Source organism: Lagenorhynchus albirostris, chromosome 7 (assembly GCF_949774975.1).
Source record: "Lagenorhynchus albirostris chromosome 7, mLagAlb1.1, whole genome shotgun sequence".
Classification (NCBI taxonomy): domain Eukaryota; kingdom Metazoa; phylum Chordata; class Mammalia; order Artiodactyla; family Delphinidae; genus Lagenorhynchus; species Lagenorhynchus albirostris.
In genome coordinates this window covers 35,356,389-35,382,534 of record NC_083101.1, presented here as the reverse complement: position 1 = coordinate 35,382,534, position 26,146 = coordinate 35,356,389, and the positions used below count along the sequence as shown (strand labels likewise).

The 26,146-nt window shown below is 44.9% G+C and overlaps 1 protein-coding gene across 6 annotated transcripts in view; it reads right to left on the bottom strand.

The window, feature by feature from the left end:
• The window catches only part of FBXO10 (F-box protein 10), an 81,741-nt gene that overhangs the window by 23,482 nt on the left and 32,113 nt on the right, over positions 1-26,146 (bottom strand). For 3 of the 6 annotated variants that reach the window (XR_009541543.1, XR_009541544.1, XM_060154812.1), the window contains 4 exons: positions 15,754-16,344; positions 11,866-12,687; positions 7,248-7,397; positions 4,611-4,747 (listed from right to left, as the gene is read on the bottom strand). Coding sequence is in view for 1 of the 6 variants with exons in the window: in XM_060154812.1 (XP_060010795.1) it covers positions 4,611-4,747; positions 7,248-7,397; positions 11,866-12,687; positions 15,754-16,338 (1,694 nt within the window). In the remaining 5 variants the exon portion in view is untranslated. Of the gene's footprint in view, positions 1-4,610; positions 4,748-7,247; positions 7,398-11,865; positions 12,688-15,753; positions 16,345-26,146 lie in introns of those variants that run through there. The other 3 variants (XR_009541547.1, XR_009541546.1, XR_009541545.1) reach the window with 2 other exon arrangements.

Here is a 26,146-nt window from a genome sequence, read left to right as displayed (position 1 = left end):
GACAAAGCCCATCCAAGGTGCCTGCCTTCTTTTGTGGGCTTCCCAGATGGCTCAGGTCCACAGGGGCATGAAGCACCTCCTCAAGCCCCAGAAGCCAGGCAGTTAGCAACCTTCAGTTACCACTGACCCCAAATAACCTACAACTATGCCACAGAAGCACATATCATTATATCCATGTCTCTGAAGCCTCTCTGGACTGTTATCCACATATAAACACCATTATTTTATTTTATTTTTTATTGACATACAGTTGCTGTACCATATTATCTAAGTTGCAGGTGTACAATATAGTGATTCATGATTTTAAAGGTTATACTCCATTTATAGATATTATAAAATATTGGCTATATTCCCTGTGTTACACAATATACCCTTGTAGCTTATTTTATACCTAATAGTTTGTACCTCTTACTCCCCCACCTCTATATTGCCCCTCCCCACTCCCCACTGGTAACCAGTAGCTTGTTCTCTGCATCTGTGAGTCTGCCTCTTTTTTGTTATATTCACTAGTTTGTTGCATTTTTTTAGATTCCACATATAAGTGATATCATACAGTATTTGTCTTTCTCTATTTCACTTAGCATAATGCCCTCCAAGTCCATCCATGTTGCTGCAAATGCAAAATTTCATTCTTTTTTATGGCTGAGTAGTATTCCACTGTGTTTATATACCACATCTTCTTTATCCACTCCTCTGTTGATGGACACTTAGGCTGCTTCCATATCTTGGCTATTGTGAATGATGCTACTATGAACACTGGAGTGCATGTATCTTTTTGAATTAGTGTTTTTGTTTTCGGATATATACCTAGGAATGGAATTGCTGGGTCATATGGTAGTTCTATCTTTAGTTTTTGGAGAAACCTCCATACTGTTTTCCACAGTGGCTGCCCCAATTTACATTCCACCAACAGTGTACAAGGGTTCCCTTTTCTCCACATTCTTGCCAATACTTGTTATTCGTATAAACACCATTTTAAACAAATGTCATCGTGGTGCATGATCACAGGTAAAGTCTTGGTAGTGTCAAGAATTCCTAGGAGGCTGTGTTAAGCTTGTCTGGGAGTGATTTATGTCCCTGAATCAGATTCTGCCTGTAACAAGCCTACTGTCTTCTGTTTGTATCCAGCAGCTACTCTTTAGCTTATTTTCCGTTAACTCAGTCGCCTATCCACTGAATGAAAACATAAAATAATGACATGCCTTATAAGAAGAAAACCAGATTTTAAAAAGAGGGTTTTAAGAACATCAGACAACACATATGTGAAACCCCATGGGCTGGGCTACACACAGCCCTACTACCATCGCAAGGCCTCGTGAATATGTTCCTTAGAACCAGACACCCGAGCATGTTAAAGGACATGCATTTCTCTCCAGTCTCTCTACCTTGGTTTCTTGCCTGTAAATACAGAGCCAGTCACACCCAGACCCTAGCAGAACTGGGTTATTCCTGGAGCATACACATTTGCTGTTTGTTACTTTTACTACCAGGAATGCTGTGTTCTCCTTCCCTACTGGAGGGGCACCGGCCCCCTCTCTTAGGAGGTGCCCTCCTACTTCCTACCATGCATGCAGCGGAAGGATTTAGATCCAAATATTCACCTGGCTCTTCAGAGCCTAACACAGGGCCTGGCTCCTCACAGAACCCCAGTGATTAGCAGTTGGCTGATAAATCTTCCCATCTCCTAGGGCAGGGTCCAAATGGTTTACTTCCTTCGGGGGAAGTCAAATGCCAACTGCATCTACATTATGTGTTTGGAGTAGAACAAGGTTAAAAACATCCTTATGTTTTTATTCAGACAGATATGAAGTATCTGCTTTGATGTGATTACAATTTAATCAGCTGATGGTTACTGTGGGCTTCTAGAATTCAGGGTCAGATGTAGTCCCTGGGCAAGGCACGCCTCATCCATATTTCTGAGAGCTGTGCCATAGCAGCAAATGCATGAGTGGTATACTTTTAATACAAATCTCACTCACCTTCAGAAAGGATCCATGGCCACTTGGAGAAACATGTATGTGTGTGTACACAGGGTGGGCAGAACAAAGATAAAAGAGGTATCAGAAAACAGTAGGAAAAGGGGACAGATCACTGTTCCAAGAACCAAGGATGGGATATTAACGACAGATGAGCCAGCCTGAGTCCTGTGCTTCCTTGCAGCCAAGGCAAAAAAAGAGAAACACCATAGGTTATATAACTCACCGGCAAAAAAATACGCTGTGGTTTGCCTTATCTAGGCCAGTTCAGGGATCTCGAAATTCATTCTGTATCCTCCCACAGATCCCTATCCGCCATCACAGAGAAACATAAAGGAAAAAAGCACAACCTATTCTCTCAAAGCGACTGTTTTAAAAACCCAAGACACTGATCTCGTTGTAATATTCCTTGCTCAAAACCCTTCAACAGTTCACCAGCACCCGCAAGTTCTGGGTGTATGGCTGATATAACAAATTACCACAAACTGAGTGGCTTAGAACAACACAAATTCATTATCTTCCAGTTTAGGAGGCCAGAAGTCCAAACTGGATCTGATGGGGCTAAATCAAGGTGCCAGCAGACCTGTATTCCTTCTGGAGGCTCTAGGGAAGAATCCACTTATTGTCTTTACCAGCTTCTAGAGGCTGCCCATATTTCCTGGCCTGTGGCCTCATCACTCTGACCTCTGCTTCTGTTGATGCATTTCCTTCTCTCTGACTCTGACTCTCCTGCTTCCCTCTTCTAAGGACCCTTGTGATGACACTGGGCCCACCTGCATAACCCAGGATACTCTCCCCATCTTAACGTACTTAGTCACATCTGCAAAGTCTCTTCTGCCTTGTAAGACAGCATATGCACAGGTTCCAAGCATTAGGAAATGGATACATCTGGAGCGCCATTATTCTACCCACCACACTTGGTATTCGAGGTCCTCCGTGCTCCAGCATCAACCCCACTTTGTAGGCTGATCATCTACTCAGCCCCCCGGGCATCACATGCCCAGACATACCACCACATTTTTTACACCATTTTCCCTGGACATACCCCAAATTTCACTGCCCCAGGCCCAGAATGCCTTTTCTATGGCCATAAAATCCACCTCATCCTTCAAGCACAACTCAAATGTCAGTGCCCCACGTGCCCTGCCCTGACTTGCTCAGCTGAAATTGTGGCTGGGCTCCTTCTGCACCTGCATGAAGACCTATAAAGCATATGCTTTGGTGAGTCTTCCCTCACGGCTCCCGTCCCCAGAATGAGACTGCATGCTCCACGGAGGAGAGACTATTTGTACACACTTTTTATACTGCCGTCCCTTTACATGGAATAAACCCTCAAATGTGTGTTAAATGAATGACATGCATACATGCAAACCCATACTCTTATCTTAAGGCAATAATGCAAAAGATGGAAAAAGAGCTCTGTGATCACTAATTGTTTTTAGTAAGCTGTCTATAATAGCGAAAAAATAGAGGCCTAGCAGTAATAGGTCCCGCAAGCCATGCGGCGTGGCCAAAAAAAAAAAAAAAAAAAAAATCCAGAGGAACAGTAATAGGACTGGTTCAAAAATGAGGGAATATCAAAACAATGGAACAGTTCTGAAACTGTCCAAAGTGATAAATACAAAGGTTCTGCAACAGCATGGAAAAGTACACATGGAATAATGCAGGGAAAAACTCTCAGAATACATTCGCTGAACATTAATGCCAGTGATTTTTGTAAACTGCAGACGTAACTGTGTGGGTCTTCAACTCCAAATCTTAACGTTCAAGCTGCAGTGACCAAAGGATCCAAGATTATCAGGGACAGTCCCAATTTAAGATGTTTTATACTAACGTCACAACTTGTGTCAGACCTTTTCTCAAGCGCCAGTGGGCCGTGTGCTACCCCTGAATCTGCTGCGCTCTGCTGCTTTACTCAAGCTGCTTCCTTTACTAGGAATGTCCACCCCCCATCTCCATGAGAGTCCAAAAGCTCTACCTGTATTTCAAAGTCTAACTCCAATGCCACCTCCCAAATGAGGCCTCCCACAGCCCCCTAGTCAGAATGATTCCCCCTCTCTTGGTACCACTTTGATAGTATTTATCACAGTCTGCGCCATATGACAGATGGGAAGGCAAATCAACGGCCCCTCCCACCTACAGCTTACACCACTGATTGATCACAGCATGCTTTCATGCTGAGGTCAGATGTAGCCTCCAGATCTTAATATAGCATCCCAGGTAGCCAAAATCAACTGACCAGAGTTGTCAGGTGAGTTGAAATCTCTATGTCATTCCCATCTTAGCATTATTTCTGAGCACACATGTCCTCCAGACTAAAGTAAGCTCCTAGGGAGCGGAGTCTGCCCTTGTTTACCTTTGTTATCATTATTAGAAGTTAGAAGTCCACCTAGTTAACTGGAAGGAAACACAGACACAAAAGCACAGAACACAGATGCAATACCACAAAAGGTTGTGTGACTGAGGTGGGATTATGGGTGAAGTCTGTCTCTTCCCTGCTTGCATCTGTACAGTTGTTTTCATAAACAAAAATGGTTTCAAATGAAGCAAAGACAGAGACTAGGGAAACACAGAGATCAGAGAGGAAAGAGGGACCATGGGTGAACAGGATGGTCTGGGTACAGTGGCACATACCTCACGACTGGATTTCCGTGGTACAGGATGTAAATGCCAGCCTCCTTGTTTGAAAAGATTTGATTATTCCGGATGATGCCTTTCCCATTGCCAAGGACAACAATGCCAGAGCGAAGGCCGTGGTGGATCTGGTTACACTGCAAGTGAACACGAGACACCACAGAAGGCAGCTCAGACACGCCACTGAGAAGCAGAGTGCTCATTGCTGCCCCACCGCAGGGCCAGGATGAACCAGCAGAGAAAACTACGTTGCTGGAAGATCCCTAGCACAAAACAAAGTGAATGGGCTTCCCTGGTGGCATGGTCGTTAAGAATCTACCTGCCAATGCAGGGGACATGGGTTCGAGCCCTGGTCAGGGAAGATCCCACATGCCGCGGAGTAACTAAGCCCATGCACCACAACTACTGGGCCTGTGCTCTAGAGCCCGTGAGCCACAACTACTGAGCCTGCGTGCCACAACTACTGAAGCCTCTGCACCTAGAGCCTGTGCTCCGCAAGAGAGGCCACCACAGTGAGAAGCCTGCACACTGCAATGAAGAGTAGCCCCTGCTTGCCGCAACTAGAGAAAGCCCGTGCGCAGCAACAAAGACCCAACGTAGCCATAAAGTAAAAAAATAAATAAAATTTTAAAAAAAGAAACAACAAAAAACAAAGTGAATGGACGCGGCCCTGCCCTCTCTGCACAGGTGCACACGTTGACACCTATGAGGGAGACTCCCAAGAGAGGAGTCTTCCCCACCCAGACTCTTGGGATGTAGTTACGCTGGCACTTACTGCTGAGGGCTCCTGCCCTTCATCTGCAATGCACACTACTGAAAATTTCTGAGCCTCCAAAGAGTCCCCAAAACACACGATCATTGGCTAGGCCATGTCATCCCAGGGCGCCCACCTCTCAGAAGGGGGGCAGTGCCCCAGTACATGGGAAATTTGGCTAAGCGCAGTCCCAAGGGGCCACCCAGGGAAGGAGTGGGTCACTGGCTTCTAGTCTCCCCTTCTCATTTGGGGGGGACCTGTGGAAGGTACAGCCCCAGGGAGCTTAGGTGTCCCATGAGGCATGAGGTCACCAGGTGTACGAGCTATAATGACCCTTGGAGATTTTCATACCGTGCAAATGGGAAACAGGCCCAGGGTCATATAGTATGTTTGTGGCAGGGCTGGATCTGAAACCTAGTTTTTCTGTTTCCCAGTCAGTTAGTTGCTTTTGAACAGTGATGAAAATTTTAGGTTATAATAAATTATAATAAAATTGTTTCACTCTGATTGCTAATTTATAGCCTAAATACAATCCTATATTTAAACCAAAAAGCTAGCTGTTTCTCTTCCAAAATTATTTAATGGAAACACAGTTCTAGTTTGCTTTAAAGTGTTTCATGCTGCAAGCTCTCCTATTCTTACTCACTTTTCAGATTTTCCCCTGAAGGATTTGGCAGACTCACCAGAGTAACCGCTGCCTACAGAAGTCCCTCACAGGGTTGAAAAGCACAGGGAGAGAGGTGTAAGCAATGGTATTTCTATCCTGCACTGTTTCACAAAGGCAGGTAATACTCCCTTCCCCCTCCACCTGCTACACTGTCCTGTCCCCCCATCCCTGGGAAGGCAAACTCCTCTCATCTCTCTGGCAACAGTGGCAATAATTTCCTAAGCCAAGGCCATGCATCAAATATCAATTGCATGGCAGAAAGAGTGAGAGGAAGGGGCTGGCAGAGGACACTGGCCAGGCACGTCTCTTGAAATATAGTTAAGAACTTGCCTTTCTCTGCATTTGCAAGGGCAGTCTAGATATACTGGGTTAAGAACATCCACCCTGAGTCAGACTGCCTGGATTCAAAGGCCAGCGCTAGCACTAGATGTGTGATTTAGGGCAAGGTCCCTAGCGTCTTTGTGCCTCCGTGTCTTCACCTATGAAATGGGAATAATAATAATTCTATCTCACAGGGTTGTGTAAGAGTTAAACCATGGTTAAATAAATATATACCAAGTGCTTAGAACAGTATCTGGCATATAATAAGCACTATGTATAGGATGGATATTATTTTTCCAAGCCCATAAAAAGTCCACTATGTTTCTCAATTTCTGGGAAATCTGTCTCTCAGAGAAGGCTGGAGCAAAACTATGGGGCAGGTCTTTCATGTCACTGGTCTCACATTCTAGGATTTTAAGTGGTTTTCACACTGGCTAAGATCAAACTCACTATGGCCTCACAATAGCCATGAAACAAGTTATCTTCAGAATAAATATCCTACGTGTCCTTTTAATAGTAAAGAATGAACTAATTTGGTGTATTATTTTTGATCCAAGTGTCTTTCATGGCAGACATATCTTTATTCTTACCGAACTCAAAGCCCACAAGAGCATATCAGGGCTGAGGGAGGGAAGGCCCTGTGAATTTCCCTGTCTATCCAGTCCTCCTCCTTGCTAGGGGAGACTGCAGGGACGTACGTGACTTATGTAAAGTCACTCTCAATACATGGAGAAAAAGACCCAGAGTCACAAGGACACACAGAGAAAAGGGCGGGAACTACCTGCAAACAGGAAGCAACAGAAATTCAAGATGGCAACATTTGCTTAAACATCCTCAGAAAAGGTTTCTGAGTACCAAGAGCCACCCTGAAAGGGCAAGAAGATGGAGGAAGTACCAGAATGAGAGGGTTGGACTTTTTCCGGATGTCTACGCCGGCCTCCGCGTTGTCATAAATGTTGTTGCCGGCGATCAGGCCTCCGCCCTCCAAGCGAAGAAAGATGCCTGACGCTCTGCAGTGGTGAATGTGGTTCCTGAGCATGATGATCTAGGCAGAGGAGAGAGAGCCATTCATTTTCCTGTCACAAAGGTATTTTAGAAAACTGCTTGGGGAATACCTGAGTCTTCCTTCCCGTCTGGTCCGTGCAGTTCTACCTGATGCCAGACCAGCCACTCTCCGCCGTGTGCTCACGAGGACTGAGCCATTTCCGTGTCCTTCCTGGCTCTGCCCTACAGGCACTGCACCAACCTCACGCCAGTTCTTTACTAAAACCTGGATGGAAGCCTGGCTCTGAGCTCCACATTCACAGCCTCTGAGCAGGATAAATAACTGGATGACGGCATGGAAAGGACGCTTGGAGAAGGTGGGATTTAGTGGTCTGCAAACTCTACATGCAGTGCAGTTACATGAAGATTTCCAGTGGTCCAAGGGCACAGCTACTTTGAATGGAATCGAGTGCCAGATCCACCACTTCCACACACACCTTTGCTGAACTTCACCTGCCTGAGGAAGCACCTGAGGGTAAAGTACCTCGTAGGCTGTCCTCTCCCACCTTCCCTTTTGCTTTCCACTTTTAAGACAAATACCCATTGTTGCCCGCTTTGCATCTCTTTTGCTGTATTATTATCCTGGGGTGGAAAAACCAATGGAACTCCAAGCTAAGAGACAATTGCAAGTGTTGGTATAAGATAAAGAAGCCTCTTTAAAACAAGGTACCATAACTCAGTAAACAGCTTATTAAGGGGATGCACTGCCACTTACATTCTCTTTTTAGCAATACTAAAAATCTAGAATACATATTGTTTTAAACAACTATGTATTAACAATGAAATGTACTACGTTAAGGTAAATTGTGTACTAACAATAAACACTGTACTACATTAGGATAAAACTCTGGGAGGCGTAAAGTATAATAGAAGTACAATTTCAAGGAGAAGCTTTCTGCTTAGAATGGGGCAAGTTGGAAAGAGCATTGCTCCCACACTTACAAGAAGATACAAAAACGTAACCTTTCTTGAATCCATCAGCGAGCTGAGGTTGCAGGACAACCAACTAGCCTGGAATCTAAGGGAAACAGGCACCTTCAAGGACACGAGATGTGAGTACTTGTTTGTCTGAAAAGACACAGATGCCATACTGGCCAGTAAGAAGAGTTCAGCTAACCGTTTCCATGAACTGTTAAAGGCCAGCTGTTAACTAGTGAGAGCACAGAAGCCCCGGGAGCAGCTGCATCTATTCACTTCTCCATGGACCTCGCCAGGTGCTCATGGAGAAAGACCGAGGGCAGGACGAGAGACGGGAGACAGCCTCCCTCCTGGTGGGCGCTTGGGGGAAAGTACAGCCACTGTGGGAAAAGCACTAAGCCCCTCCTGTCCCAAAGAACAAGCCTTAAGCAGCTGGGGGAAGGGCAGCAAACCCTGTGGCTCTCAAGGGAGGGAACAGAAAAACAATAAACCCTTTACCCCTCAGGGAGGTGGGAGGAAAATATCTTGGGCCTCGATCATTAGAGCCCCCCTAGTGCTGAGGGCTGAGGCAGGACCACTGAAAAGGGCCTAGTGCCAAGGTCCTAAATCCACCGACACAGCACCTTCCTAAGACTAAGGATAAATGCAGACACGAGAGGCTCCCTATCACCCACTGTGCCACGAGGCTGGCCAGCCAGAGCCATGGCAGTGGCCTGCTGCTGGGAGGGGCAAGAGCACGGAGGAGCAGATGCAAAGGGAAGAACTAAAACAGAAAAGTCCACTGGCAAACCAGCCAAAGTAATGCAGGAGGAATCAGAAGCCTGTGGTTCACTGAAGGTAATTGTAACAACAAAATCCAAGCGTCACAGAAGAGGCATGCCCATTCCCACACATGAACACCATTTACCTCTGTCTCCACCGTCTATACAAGATACCTCACTTCCAACTAAAAATTACCAGATACCCAAAGAAGCAAGAAAAAAAAATCATGGTCAGTGATACTTTTCTTCATTCCCTCTGCCAACCTCTACCCTCTCGGGAATGTTCTGGAGGGCAGAGGTAGGGCGGTTGCCCTCTGGCCACTGGATCAAGGGCTTGCTCCTGGCCACAGGGACCAGCTCAGTAAGCCAGCACTCCCGCCCACAGCTCCCCACTTGTATTAATGCCATTTGATATATGTGTTCCCGGAAGTTGCGTACTCATGAGACACCATGGGTTGTTTTAGTCAAAAGCCAGCCAAAATCAGCTTTTCAGGTTCCTTTTTGGAGACTCACTAGGAACAGTTGGCTGCACAATTCCTGCCACAAGTTCCCTGGGGACAACAGTTCCAGAGGGCTACAACGAAAGCTGTTTAACTTTTTGTCTCCCCTTGTCCATGACTCCAATTACCACCTGCTCCCAAGTCTGCATGTCAGGGCACATCTCTCTTCAAAGCTCCAGCCCCCCGTAACCAGATGGCACCTCTGCCTGATGTCACTGATGCTCCAAACTCAGCGTGCCCAGAACTGCACTCAGCATCTATCTCTCCACATCCTAACCTTCTCGGCTTCTCAGTTCCTGCCTTTGCCTCAGCCACTCACACCAGAAATCTAGGCCACATAACCTCGACCACTCCCCTCCCGAGGTTCTCCTCGCCACCTCTCCAGACTGCCCTGTTCCTCCTCTCCATGTACGGACCCTAATTATCCACTGCCCCGCACTGTGTCTCCAGTCTTGTTCCCCTCCACTCCATTCCACACAAAGCTGACAGAAGGAGCTTTCCAAATGCGGATCTGACCACAATTCTCTGCTTAAAATCTTTCAGTGTGTTCCCACTGCCCTCAAGACAATTCCCATCTCTCTGACGAGACACCTGCCCCTGAGCTAACTGACTCTTGCTGACTAGCCCTCACCTCACGCTCTGGCTGTTGAGGTTACTTGCGACTCCCTGAGTGTCCTGCGTCCTATGTCTGGGCCTTCCCGCATGCCTCCTTTGCCTCACAGCTTCACCCTGCCAACTCCTAGTCTTCCTAGACAGCTTGGCCAGGCACCAGTCCTCCGGGAAAGATTTTTTTTTAAGTCTTAAAAAACACCAAACACATTTATGGAGTACTTGCTATGCACCAGACACACTGCTAAGCACTTTACATATATATATGCATGTATATGACCTCAGTCAAGCCTCACCACACCTTGGAGTAGGTAGTATCATTAGTCCAAAGGGCATATAGCTCATAAGGGGCAGAGCCAGAATTTGACTCAGAAGCCACACTCTTACTAACCATGCAAGGAGGAAAGCCCTCCTTGAGGGCTCACCCCAGATCCTTTCATTGTGGTCCCCCGAGAGCAAAGCTGTCACCCACCCCTTTTATTTTAACTTTATCTTTTATTCTCTGTTCATAGCACAGTTTTATATTGTGTTTCCAGGGTAATACCACCTGAAATCCTCTTTGGAAATGGGTAAAATTCAATTAAGATGCAATTGCTATTAATCATTCTAGAAGCCTTCAGAGACCTGCAAGACTCACATGTGACATCTGTACAATGCCCTTCAGTTTTCTAAGTGCTTTGCCAATATCATGGCACTGGATCCTCACAAACCCCCAGTCGAAGAAGTGGGGCAGTATTTCCATTTCACACGAGAGGAAGGTAACGTTCACAGTGAATTAGAGGAGAAGTGAGACTCAAACCTAGGAGCTATGTCATGCTTCCTTCTAAAAGGCCATGTCTTTCCTTTTAGAAGCCTCTCCCATCCTGAGCTGTTACTGTCCTGTGGTGCCTGAGGGGGTTGCAGGTACAAGGCGCTGATGGCATGCAGAGCAGGATGATCCATCCTTAGTATGAAGTCCATACATCTCAACGGGGCTTTCTAGGCCCTGGGCAACGTGGGTTCTGCTTACCTCCCCTGCTCATTTTCCAACGGTCCCCACCACACTGCTGAACTTGGCCTCACATCCAGGCCCCAGCACAGGATGTCTGCTGCCTGAACCCTCACTGTGCACCTCCTTTTCACCACACGCAGCCCATTTTCCTTGGTTCTCCTTGCCTCATCCTACTCAACTTAGACATCTCCTCGTCTGGGAAGTCTTCTCAACTACCCACACAGTTTGGATCACAGGCAGCGATCACGTCTCCCAAAATTATCTTGCATCCAGGCTAAAGAGCCCTTGTTCCTTCTACTAGGAGTTGGGTGACATATTTGAGAAGCAGCATAACACAGAGAAAGGAGGTGGAAGACCTGGGTTCTAGTTCCCATTCTGTTTGGCCTCTAACCTGCTGTGTGATCCTGAGTGAGTCACCTTCCTCCCTAGGCCTATTTCCTCTTCTGTAAAATGGGAAGAATAGTTTCTGCCTCATCCAAATCAGATGGCGGACACGAGGCAAGCGTGTGTTATAAGATTAAAAGATGATTTTTTTTAAAAACGCATACTAGCACCATCCAAGCCCTCCTGCGTACAGCCCCTGAAGCCCTCTCACCACTCCAAAATCATGTTCCTTGTGACCCAGCGAGGCCTCATGGGTCTGTACAGTAAGCCTCATGACAGCACCTTGTTATTATGTATACATCGCACCTTGCTATTATGTATACATCGCACCGCATAAGTCAGGTTCCGGAAGATGTTTCCTTCCATCTTGGCTCGGCCATAAGAGCAAACGAAGACGCCTCCCTTCCCGTCCCGGAACAGGCACTTGCGGATGAGGCAGCCCTGCACAGAGCTGGCCAGCGCCATGGCCTCCCTGTCCTTCTGCAGCTCCTGGTGTAGTGAGTTCAGCACCAGGCAGCTGGGCAGCTGGATGGATGCTCCCGGCAGTGGTGGGCCCAAAAAGGAGCCCCCGAGAACCGGCCGCGGTCCCTGCACTTGGTAGGACAGTCTGTACGTGAGCTGGTCCTCCTCCTCATCCTCACCGCTGGGACTCAGGCCTCCATCGCTGCTGTCTGGGGTCCGGGCCACCCTTTCCCCATCGCTGCCCACCTCTGCCTCCTGTGAGCCAGCCTTGGGGGAGCCAGTTGCTGGGCTGGTAGGGCTCTGGCTACCCTCAATGACAATGCCACAGGTTCTTGGGCTCCAGGCCTGGTCCCTGCTTTCCAGGTCCAAGGACATTAAAGAGTCAGAGTCCTCTGTTGGGAGCACGCTGGGAGAGGACCTGATAAGCCCTAAGAGATGCGTGTAGGCCCAGTTGTTCTCTGAGGATGGGTGGCCCTCAACAGTCACAGAGTTGTTTTCACTGCCCACAAATTCACAGTTTTCCAGGACACACAGGGGCACATTGTGCAGAAAGACATGGGTGTTTTTGAAGGTGCAAAACTTCACTTGGCAGGTGCCCGGGCCATGGACCTGGATGTGTCCATTCTCAAAGTTGCAGTTGTCAAACTGGACGTGACCTGAAGTTGTCTGGGGAACGAAAGAGATAAAGTGGGTGTAACAGGGGTAGGATCTGTTTTGCTAGTCAGAGCTCTAACTGTTCTGTAAGGGGATGGCACCTGGAAAGGCCATCTGTCCTGCTGGTCATGTTCCCTTCCCCACCGGGCAAGGGTCTTGCCAGCCCCAGGAGGAACCAGGAGCTGCTGTGCATCAGAAGGAGGATCATTTGGAGCTGCCTTCCCTTCCCTCCTTCCAATCCCAAAGGGCAGGAGACAAGAGTGGAAACGGATAGTGGCAGAAAGTTCACTTTCTGGAGCAGGGCCCTTCCCCAAACCCTCAAATCTCAAGTAAATTCCACCAGTGCTCATGAAGCGCTTAATGAGAATAAAGAGTTTGGCGTGGGGGGTGGGAGGTAACATGGAGAAGGGGGAAGATGCTGAATGATCAGAGGGATGCTACGTGAAATGGAATCGACTCAATACTGGAGATGAACCAGGAGACGGTTGCTCAAGGGAGAAATGATGAGGGAGAGCTTTGGATTCTCACAAACACAGGAACTGGCTGGGATGTGAGCCCAACTTTACCAAGCCCTCTGATGGGTGAGGGTCCCACGTGGTGTCTCGGTTACACAGAGACTGTGTCCCACCAGGTGGTGTTCCTCCGGGTCTCTCCTTCCAAAGCACTATCCCTTCATTCGAATCCTCCCTTGGCCCTGTGAGCCTGCCTCCACCTGAGCCTGCAGCCCTGAGGTTCACCACATAGGCCAGTCTGGAGTGTGGAGTCAGGACAGAGCTGGGCAAAGCCAGAGGGCTGACAGAGGCCAGGGTGGGCCAGGAGGGGCTGAGCTCTGCTGGGGCTGGGCCAGCAGTGGGAGGCCCAGACACAGGTGCTGGGAAAGTCTGCGTGGGAACTGGTGCTGGTGCAGAACTACGGCAGGAGACAGCAGGCCACGTCCCTAAAGAGGGGGACAAGGTGTACTGCCGTGACCGGGTGAGTGCCCTGAGCAGTGGCTAAGAGTGCGGGCTCTGGGGGTCCAGCTGCAGGGCCCAGCTCCCAGCTCTGCCTCTTCCAGGTGTGTTATCTTGGATAAACACATCACTTCTCTAAGCCTCAGTTTCTCTGTCTGCAACATGGGGCTCATGAACTAACAAAGCACCAGGCACGGAGCCATGCACAAAGTTGGCACGTGAGAAAAGCCAGCTGTTATCATCTGGGGTCAAGGGACGTGGAGAGCAGAGAGTTCTCTGGGGTGGGGGTACTACTCAGCCCTACGGAACAGCCCACCTGAGACCCTCAGCCTTCCAGGCCTGACGGAGAAGACCAGCCACTCTGCATTCCTGAAAAAGAGCTGCTTCTGGATTCCACACCAAGCTCCATGAGATGTACTTGAACCATAAAATGAGGTAGTAGTGTCTCATGATCCCACTGAGTAATCCCTGGACAATTTTACATTCTCTAGCAGTGACCTCCCTTGAGAGCTTGTCCCAGAACTTAACTCCCCTTAACCTCTCTAGTTCTTCCCTATGGCTAACCTAACTTTTTCTTGTTGCAGTTTAAGTCTATTTTCTCTTACTTGGTCCTCTCTGTAGAAAAACCCTGGCTCTCTAGAGACGCAGAGTCATTGCTAGAGTTCTCCTCAGAAGTCATAAAAAACGGCTGTGAAGTCACCCTGGCCTTTGCATTTTTCAGGCAAGGTCATCCTAGCCCCCTGTCCTGCTTTTAGTTAAAAGACAAGCATGGACTGAGCACTAATATATGCCAAGCACAAAGCCAGATGGTGGGCTGGGCTACAAAGTCTATGGCCAGGACCCACCCCTTGAGGATCTGCAGTTGCACTTGTGAGGGGGAAGTGGAGGCTGAAGAATAAATGACTATGAAATGTGCAAGGTATGGAAACGAACCGTTCTTCCACATCTGCAGATGAGCACAGAAGGACTCCATCGGTTCTTCTGAAATGTTCTAAGTAGCGAACAGCCTTTTAAGCTTCCAGGGAATGCAGAACAATGTAATTTCAAAAGGGGTTAGACTCAAAGGCCTGGATTTGAGTTCTAACCTCACTAATTATCCACTTGAGAAAGTTACTCAGCATCTCTGAGCCTCAGTGTCCCTCATCTGCAAAATGGGGACACACCTACTCTGTCTACCACAACTGTTTGTTGTGGGGATCAAATGAGGCCACAGATGGAAAGTCACCTATCTTATGATTACAGGCTTTGGACCCTACCTCTGTCCCTTACAAAGTCTGAGACCCTTGCTGAGGCTCCATCCGCTCATCAATAAAGCCAGCGGACACTACCCATCTTAATCGTGGCTGTAAAGCACGTGGCTGGCAAAGAGTAAGTGCATCATAAGTGACTGGTGGCATAATGATCATGACGAACGTGAGAGACAATTTGGTTGTTAATGGTAGAACAGTGGCAATATAATTTTTGTTGACTAGGTACAAAATCCATGTATCACAATCAGTTTCTAGGCAATGCAGCTCCCGGCAGTCTACAGCTATTAGCTCTAGACTGTTCTGCCAGAAGCTACCAACATCCCAACACATGCTTGTCTTTGGAAACAACTGCTCTGTTCCTAGAAGGAATGTGTTCTCCTGATATTTCCTGACCCTCTCTCCAGTCAGCCTTGGCAAAAGCCTGACCTTCCTTGACCCTCCGCAGAGTGGGGCTAATGTGCTGAAGGTCACTGGCCTGCAGAGCCCTCCTCTTTGGCCATCTCTCTGGGAACGCTGTCTGTTCTCTGCTTCCTGTCACCATGTGGCATGTGGCATGCTCCCGGAACCTGGCTGCTCTACCTGTGGTCCCAGTTGGTCCAGGTTGGAAAGGAAGAAGTACAAAGCAATTCTGGCCTCCAGTGCAAGGCTCATTTTTTTAAGTACAGCTTTTTCAGGAATAAAGCAGAATATTGATCTCTACTGATCCCTGTGCCTCTTTCTCAACTGGTGCAGAACTCACAGGAGTGTGTTATAGGACTAATGACTGAACTCTCTCTCTTTTTCTAATTCCAACAAAAAAAGGGTTACAAACCCACTGAGAAGAGGGCAAGGCCCAGGGTCAGGCCGGGAGAGGCTATCCATCTGAGGTAGACACCCACCTTAAACATGAAGGGTGAGAACCAGGCTGGCATGAAGACGAGGTTGCACAGGCGTGTGGTTGAGCACTGCTGGTCAATGCTGGCTAGCAGGGCCACTTCGCCCAACTTCCCGTGGCCTACGATCTCCACGGGCACCTTCAGGATAATTTCGCCTTGCTCTTCGTGCAGACCTGGGAACAGCAGGATTCGGTCAAATAGGCTGGACATGGCCAGGGCACTGCCTAGGCTGTGAAACTCATGGCCTGGCCCGACACTCAGGGTACGACGTGTCCTCCTCCGGCGAAATAGAGAAAAGCAGACAGAGGTCTCCAAGATCGCAGCATTCTTGGTCCACATCTTGGAGGCAAGGTAATGCTGCTTGAAGGCCTCCCTCCAAGACTCAGGTTCCACATCAGGCTGGTTGGGCCAGTTGGGGTGGCGGCACTCGGTGTAGCCCAGATACAGCTGCCGCCAGCGAGTCCTATCAAGACTGAGGATCAGTTCATACCAGGCCCTGCACACTAGGCTGCAACGGCCCAAGTCGGGAAGGGGCAAGTAGGCTAAGATCATGCGCCACAGCTCCAGGGGGAGGCTGCCAGCCTCCATTGTCACCTGGGAGACAGACACAGAACAAAAGAGGTTTTTGTCTACGCTGCTTACAGTCCCCCTTCTTAAAATATCCCCTGCCTTCTGACCCCGGGGTGAACAGGCACCTAGGCCCAGCCAATCACAGGACTCCACCCGCTGAGTCAGAATCCTTCCCTGGGATTTTTCTACCTGCAATCAGCAGGGAAAACTTTCTTTTCTCTTAAAGACGCTATAAAGATATGACCTAGTTTAGACTAGGTTTAGTTTGGACTAATACAGAGGGAACCCACCTTTGGCTGTTACTGTCCTAGAGCTGTCTCTACTCATCACGGATCAAATCCTCATGGGAGGCAACCTCAGGAAAACTGCTGCTGAGGTTTCTGGTCCTGGCTCTGCCACTGGTTACTCATGTAACCCTAGTGTCCCAAGCATCTACTGGGCTAGCTGCCCAACCATCTGCTCCCATGATTTTTGAGGGGAAAATATCCCTCCCCCCACCAACAGTTTACACCACTTGCTTATAGAGGTAGGGCTTTCCGCAGCCCTGTGTGTGGAATAACACTACCCAGACCCCTGGCTGCAAATGACTGGACTCTGGATGGCTCCACTGGGCCACTGAGATCTTTAGGGGAATGTGAGTTGCAATTCTAGAATCAGATTGACTTCTTTCCTGAATGGAGGGGAATGAGTGGCTTGTTTCCTAAGCTATAAACTCAGGAACAGTTGTTGGTGACCATTTTCTCTGGCGGCAGGGGAGGGTGGAAGCAGAAGAAGCTGGTCTGCATTGAGAGGAGGATGAATGAGAGACACAGAAAAAAGCAGAGAAAAGGGCAGAAGCAAGGGGCATCCCAGTGTTTCTCCAGCACTGCAGGTCACAGCTCCAGTCTACTCTCAAAGCTCAGCTCCATCCTTGCCTTTTGAATCCCTTCAGCTACCTCTGTACTCTTCTAGCAAATTCTCCTTTTTGCCTAAGCTGGCTTCACTGCATTTCTGTTGTTTACACCTAGTTTAAGCTCTATCAGTGTCAGTTTCCCCACCTAAAAAACAAGGCGGCTGAATTAGATGACCTAGAGCAACTTCCAAGTCTGAACCCTGTAAGGTCTCTAGACAACTAGAAACTAAAACTGGAAACAGGGCCGACTCCATCACTGACTTTAATAATCAAGTTGTCCACCTCTCCAGGGCCTTAGTTTTCCCCTCAATTTTATAAAAATGATGATCAAACTTGTCAGCCATTAGCCCCAAGAAGGCTAAAAACACAGATGTGTGATTACATCGGATAGAAATGCTAAGCCTCCTCCAGACAGGTATGGCTTTAACTCTACAGATTAGTATCAGAGCCCAGATATGCAGGTTCTTCCATCATGATCACCCAGTGAGACTTTATGAAGTTCGCAGTAGCACTGGAGAAGAACTGGCTCTGGACTGGTAAGCATGATGTAGAGAGGAAAGAAAGGCTGGGCTCCTGATACTGCAACTGCCCCAGGCAAATGCAATTTTACCCATGGTGTTTTCTGTGACACCCGTGTCTCCTGTTCCTCATCCCTTCTTTAGCCACACCTTCCCAGCCTTTTAAGGAGAAGAATGTTTTTCTATCCCTTCTCTAACCATTCTCTAGCTAAGTGATCACATTCATTCCCTTGATTTCAACTACCAGTGTAAATTCAGGACCTCAAAATCTGAATTTCCAGCCCCTGCTGTCTCTTTCAAGCTCCATACATGAATACCCAGTTGCTGGCCAGGCGTTTCTACCTGAATGTTCCACAGACACTAAAAACTCAGCATCATATCCAAAATGGAACCTCACCTTCCAATTTAGGCCATGACAGAATTCCTAGAACTGGATTCTCCTGCCTGCCACAAACGAGGCAACAGAATCCATGCTCTCAGGCACTGAATAGCAAGCCACAAAGGACTGTGATCTTAGAGCAAGGAAACAGGAGGAAAGTGCATGACTGCTCCAGCTGTCATCTTGGGGCACCTTCTCTCATTGTGGGGTAGGGAGATGGAGCCCAGGCAGAGTGATAGTCTACTGAGCAGGCAGATTTGAGTTCTGGGCTGAAGTGGCTGAAATCTGCCAGGCAGGGTATCCAGAGGGCGTGAGCGACATAGCGTTGGGGTGGGTTTGGCGGGCAGTTTCTTGGCTGAAAGCTGGACCACACGCGTACAGGGTGGGACTTCCACAGACCTAGTAGAAATTGCCTTCTCTGGGGTAAGTGGTGATACTAGAGATCAGGCAGAGCTGGGAGATCATGGAATTCCACCCAGAATATGGAGCATTCATACTGAGACTCAGAAAGGATGTGCCATGGGAATAAATTCAAATCGGAAGAATAAAGTCAAGCTTCATAGGATCAAAGGGTTCTTCCAGTAACTTATGCCTGCTAGAATGAAATTTAACAGTCCTAAAAAAAAAAAAAGGACAACATAATCTAGACTCCCTCAACATGTCAGCTACAAGATATTGTGATGTTGGCATAAGAAAACTAGAGAGTCCTAAGACCCAGTTCCACCCACCTGCGGGCAGGCACCAGTCCCTCCCACCAGGAAGCCAGCACAAGCCCTTGGACCCTCATCCACCAGGGGGCAGACACCAGAAGCAAGAGGAGCTACAATTCTGCAGCCTGAGGAATGGAGGCCACAAACACAGAAAGTTAGACAAAACAAGATGGCAGAGGAATATAACCCAGACGAAGGAACAAGATAAAACTCCAGAAGGACAACTAAGTGAAGTGCAGATAGGCAATCTGCCTGGAAAAGAATTCAGAGTAATGATAGTAGAGGTGATCCAAGATCTCGGAAAAAGAATGGAGGCACAGATTGGGAAGATACATGAAATGTTTAACAAAGAGTTAGAAGATTTAAAGAACAGAGATGAACAATATAAGAACTGAAATGAAAAATACAGTAGAGGGAATAAATAGCAGAATAAATGAGGCAGAAGAACAAATAAGTGAGCTGGAAGACAGATGGTGGAAATCACTGCTGCAGAACAGAATAAAGAAAAAAGAATGAAAAGAAATGAGGACAGTCTGAGAGACCTCTGGGACAACATGAAATGTACCAACATTCACATTATAGGGATCCCTGAAGGAGAAGAGAGAGAGAAAGGGCCTGAGAAAATATTTGAAAACTTCCTTAACATGGGAAAGGAAACACTCAAGTCCAGGATGTGCAGAGAATCCCATAGGGGATAAACCCCAGGAGGAACACTCCAAGATACATATTATTCCAATTGACAAAAATTAAAGACAAAGAGAAAATATTAAAAGCAACAAGAGAAAAAGCAACAAATAACATACAAGGGAATCCCCATAAGGTTATCAGCTGATTTTTCAGCAAAAACTCTGCAGGCCAGAAGGGAGTGGCATGATATATTGAAAGTGATGAAAGGGGAAAACCTACAACCAAGAATACTCTACCCAGCAAGGCTCCCATTCAGATTCTAGGGAGAAATAAAGCTTTACAGACAAGCAAAAGCTAAGGGAATTCAGCACCATCAGACCAGCTTTACAACAAATGCTAAAGGAACTTCTCTAGATGGAAAAGAAAAGGCCACAACTAGAAACAAGAAAATTACAAATGGAAAAGCTCACCAGTAAAGGGAAACATACAGTTAAGATAGGAAATCATTCACACACAAATATGATACTTAAACCAGTAACTGTGAGAGGAGGAGAATACAAATGCAGGATATTTGAAACACATTTGAAATTAAGAGATCAGCAACCTAAAACAATCATGCATATATATAGACTGCTATACCAAAACCATGGTAACCACAAACCAAAAATCTACAATAGATACACACACAAAAGAAAGCAATCCAAACACAACACTAAAGACAGTCATCAAATCACAAGAGAAGAGAACAAAAGAGGAAGGGAAGAAAAAAGACCCACAAAAACAAATCCCAAACAATTATCAAAATGGCAATAAGAACATCCATATTGATGATTACCTTAAATGTAAATGGATTAAATGCTCTAACCGAAAGACACAGACTGGCTGAATGGATACAAAAACAAGACCCGTATATATGCTGTCTACAAGAGACTCACTTCAGATATAGGGACACAAACAGACAAAGTGAGGGGATGGAAAATGGTATTCCATGCAAATGGAAATCAAAAGAAAGCTGGAGTAGCAATACTCATGTCAGACAAAATAGACTTTAAAATAAAGGCTGTTACAACAGACAAAGAAGGAGGTTACATAATGATCAAAGGATCAATCCAAGAAGATATAACTGTAAATATATATGCACCCAACATAGGGGGGCCTCAACATATAAGGCAAATGCTAACAGCCATAAAAGGAGAAACTGACAGTAACACAATAATAGTAGGGGACTTTAACACCCCACTTACATCAATGGACAGATCATCCAGAAAGAAAATCAATAAGGAAAGACAGGCCTTAAATGACACATTAGATCACATGGACTTAATTGATATTTACAGAACATTCCATCCGAAAGCAGCAGGATACACATTCTACTTAAGTGCACACAGAACATTCTCCAGGATAGATCACATGCTGGGCCGTAAAGCAAGCCTTAGTAAATTTTTTTTTTTTTTTTTTTTTTGCGGTACGCGGGCCTCTCACTGTTGTGGCCTCTCCCGTTGTGGAGCACAGGCTCTGGACGCGCAGGCTCAGCGGCCATGGCTCACGGACCCAGCCACTCCGCGGCATGTGGGATCCTCCCAGACGGGGGCACGAACCCGTGTCCCCTGCATCGGCAGGCGGACTCTCAACCACTGCGCCACCAGGGAAGCCCCAAGCCTTAGTAAATTTAAGAAAATTGAAATCATATCAAACATCTTTTCTGATCACAATGCTATGAGATTAGAAATCAACTACAAGAAAAAAACAGTAAAAAAAAGCAAACACGTGGAGGCTAAACAATATGTTACTAAACAACCAATGGATCACTGATGAAACCAAAGAGGAAATAAAAAAATACCTAGAGACATATGAAAACGAAAACACAACAATGCAAAACCTATGGGACGCAGCAAAAGCTGTTCACTTAGGGAAGGTAAAAGCAATACAATCTTCCTTAGGAAACAAGAAAAATCTCAAACAACCTAACCTTACACCTAAAGTAACTAGAGAAAGAATAACAAACAAAACCCAAAGTTAGCAGAAGGAAAGAAACCATAAAGATCAGAACAGAAATAAATGAAATAGAGGTGAAGAAAACAACAGAAAAGATCAAGTTGGTTCTTTGAAAAGATAAGAAAAATTAATAAACCTTTAGCTAGACCCATCAAGAAAAAAAGGTAGAGAGCTCAAATCAATAACATTAGAATGAAAAAGGAGAAGTTACAACCGACACCACAGAAATATAAAGGATCATAAGAGACCACTACAAGCAACTATATGCCAATAAAATGGACAACCTAGAAGAAATGGACAAATTCTTAGAAAGGTACAATCTTCCAAGAGTGAATCAGGAAGAAATAGAAAATATGAACAGACCAATCACAAGTACTGATATTGAAACTGTGATTTAAAAACTTCCAACAAACAAAGTCCAGGACCAGATGGCTTCACAGGTGAAGTCTATTAAACATTTAGAGAAGAGTTAACAGCTATCCTTCTGGAACTATTCCAAAAAACTGCAGAGGAAGGAACACTCCCAAACTCATTCTATGAGGCCACCATCACTCAGGTACCAAAACCAGACAAAGATAGCACAAAAAAAGAAAATTACAGGCCAATATCACTGATGAACATAGATGCAAAAATCTTTTAACAAAATACTAGCAAACCAAATTCAACAATACATTAAAAGGACCATACACCATGATCAAGTGGGATTTATCCCAGGGGTGCAAGGATTTTCAATATCTGCAAATCAATCAGTGTGATACACCACATTAACAAACTGAAGAATAAAAACCATATGATCATCTCAATAGATGCAGAAAAAGCTTTCGATAAAATTCAACACTGATTTATGATAAAATCTCTCCAGAAAGTGGGTATAGAGGGAACCTACCTCAACATGACAAAGGCCATATACGACAAACCCACAGCTAACATGGTACTCAACAGTGAAAAGCTGAAAGCATTTCCTCTAAGATCAGGAACAAGGTAAGGATGTACACTCTTGCCAATTTCATTCAAGATAGTTCTGGAAATCCTAGCCATGGCAATCAGAGAAGAAAAAGAAATAAAAGGAATCCAAATTGGAAAAGAAGAAGGAAAATGGTCACTGTTTGCAGATGACATGATACTATACATAGAAAGTCCTAAATATGTTACCAGAAAACTACTAGAGCTCATCCATAAATTCAGTAAAGTTGCAGGATACAAAACTAATGCACAGAAATCTCTTGCATTTCTATACACTGACAACAAAAGATCAGAAAGAGAAATTAAGGAAACAATCCTATTTACCATTGCATCAAAAAGAATAAAATACCTAGCAATAAACCTACCTAAGGAGGCAAAAGACCTATACTCTGAATACTGTAAGATGCTGATGAAAGAATTCGAAGATGACACAAACAGTTGGAAAGATATACCATGTTCTAGGATTGGAAGAATCAATATTGTCAAAACAACCCTACTACCCAAGGCAATCTACAGATTCAATGCAATCTCTATCAAATTACCAATGGCATTTTTCACAGAACTAGAACAAAAAATTTTTTAATTTGTATGGAAACACAAAAGACCCCGAATAGCCAAAGCAATCCTAAGAAAGAAAAATGGAGCTGGAGGAATCAGGTTCCCTGACTTCAGACTATACTACAAAGCTACAGTAATCAAGACAATATAGTACTGGCACAAAAACAGAAATATAGATCAATGGAACAGTATAAAAAGCCCAGAAATAAACTCATGCACCTATGGTCAATTAATCTACGACAATGGAGAAAAGACAGTCTCTTCAATAAATGGTGCTGGGAAAACTGGACAGCTACATGTAAAAGAATGAAATTAGAACATTCTCTAACACCATACAGAAAAACAAACTCAAAATGGATTAAAGACCTAAATGTAAGACTAGATACTATGAAACTCTTAGAAGAAAACATAGGCAGAACACTCTTTGATGTAAATTGCAGCAATATCTTTTTGGACCCACCTTCTAGAGTAATGAATATAAAAACAAAAATAAACAAATGGGACCTAATTAAACTTTAAAGCTTTGCACAGCAAAGGAAACCATAAACAAAATGAAAAGACAATCCACAGAATGGGAGAAAATATTTGCAAATGATGAAACCAACAAGGGATTAATCTCCAAAGTACACAAACAGCTCAGGCAGCTCAATATCAAAAACAAACAAACAAATCAAAAAATGGACAGAAGATCTTAATGGACATTTCTCCAAAGAGGACATAAAGATGGCCAAAAAGCACATGAAAAGATGTTCAACATTGCTAATTATTAGAGAAATACAAATCAAAACTACAATGAGGTAGCACCTCACACTGGTCAGAATGGCCATCACTGACCATCACTGAAAAGTCTACAAACAATAAATGTTGGAAAGAGTGTGGAGAAAAGCAAACCCTCTTACACTGTTGGTGGGAATGTAAATTGGTACAACCGCTATGAAGAAGAGTATGCGGGTTCCTTAAAAAACTAAAAACAGAACTACCATATAATCCAGCAAGCCCACTCCTGGGCATATATCTAGAGAAAACCATAATTCAAAAAGATACATGCACCCCAATGTTCACTGCAGCACTATTTACAATAGCCAAGACAGGGAAGCAACCTAAATGTCCATCGACAGAGGACCAGATAAAGAAGATGTGGTACATATATACAATGGAATATTACTTGGCCATAAAAAAGAATGAAATAATGCCATTTGCAGGAACATGGATGGACCTGAGATTATCATACTAAATGAAGTAAGTCAGACAGAGAAAGACAAATATCAAATATCACTTATATGTGGAATCTAAAACAATGATACAAATGAACTTATTTACAAAACAGAAAGGCTCACAGACTTCAGAAACAAACTTATGGTTACCAAAGGGGAAAGGTGGCGGTGGGGAGGGATAAATGCATATATACAGTCTGTATGTACACATTACTATACACAAAATAGATAATCAGCAAGGAGCTGCTGAATAGCACTGGGAACTCGACTCAATATCCTGTAATACCCTATATGGGAAAAGAATCTGCCAAAGAATGGACATATGCATATATATAACTGAATCACTTTGCTGTACACCTGAAACTAATACAACATTGTAAATCAACTATACTCCAATACAAAATAAAAATGAAACTAAAAAAAAAAGAAAACTAGAGAGTCCAGAAATAGATTTGTACGTATACTGGTCAACTGATTTCTGACAAAACATCAATGCAATTCAGTGGATGGAGAAAAGTCTTTTCATCAAATGGTGCTGGAAAAATGATATCCGTATGGAAAAAAAAAGAACTTTTGCCTCATACCTTACACCATACATGAAAAAAAGTAACTCAAGATTGATTATAGACATACACATAAAAACTAAATCTATAATGCTCCTAGAAGAAAATATAGGAAAATACATTTGCAACCTTGGGGTAGGCAAAGATTTCTGAGAACACAGAAGGCATTAATCGTTAAAAAAAAACCTAGTAAATTGGTCTATCAAAATTAAAATTTTCTGTTTATCAAAAGACATCATTAGGAAAAGAGAATGATAGAACGGGGAAAAATATTTGCAATACAACATACACAGGACAAAGGGCTTGAATCCAGGATATATTAAGAAATCCTGTAACTCAGTAATAACAAAACCCAATAAAAAATAGGCAAAGATTTGAACAGAAACTTCAAAAAGAAAAATGAACAGCCGATAAACTCATGAAGAGATACTCAACATCATTAGTATTCATTATTACTCAATTTGTATTAAAACCATGATGAGATAAATGTGTGTTTCACATACACTAAAATGGCTAAAATTAAGAACACTGAAAGCATCAAAGATGTGAAGTAACCAGAATTCTCATACATTGTTGGTAGGAGTATTAAATACTAGAAGCACTTCAGGAAACTGGCGATTTCTTCTGCAGTTAAAATATATACCTATCCCGGGACTTCCCTGGTGGTCCAGTGGTTAAGAATGCCTCTTGCAATGCAGGGGACACAGGTTCGATCCCTGGTCGGGGAACTAAGATCCCACATGCCGTGACGTGGGGCAACTAAGCCCGCGCACCACAACTACAGGGCCCATGCGCTCTGGAGCCTGCAAGCCACAACTAGAGAGAAGCCCATGCACCACAATGGAAGATCCTGTGTGCCACAACTAAGACCCAACACAACCAATAAATAAATAAATATTAAAAAAAAACAAATCAAAAAAACCACATACCTATCCTGTGACCTAGAAATTCCACTCCTAGATATTTACCCAAGATAAGTGAAAATGTACATCTACAAAAGGACTGATTTTAGAATGTTTACAGCCGCTTTATTCCTAATAGTAAAACAAACAGACAGAAAACTAGAAATAACCCAAATGTCCATCAACAGAAAAGTGGATAAACAAATAATGGTGTATTTGTACAATGGAATACTATTCAGCAATAAAAAGGGATGAACTGCTGATAACACACAACATGGATGAATTGCAAAAAGAATGTGCTAGGCAAAAGAAATTAGTCACAAAAGACTACATATTGTATGATTCCATTTAGGTGAAGTTCAAAAACAGATAAAATCATCTATGGTGACAAAAATCAGAACAGTGCCTGCCAATGGGGTAGGGATTGACTTGCAGGGGTCAAGAGGAAACTTTGGGAGTAAAGGAAAAGCTTTACAGCTTCACTGGTATGTAAGTTATATAGGTA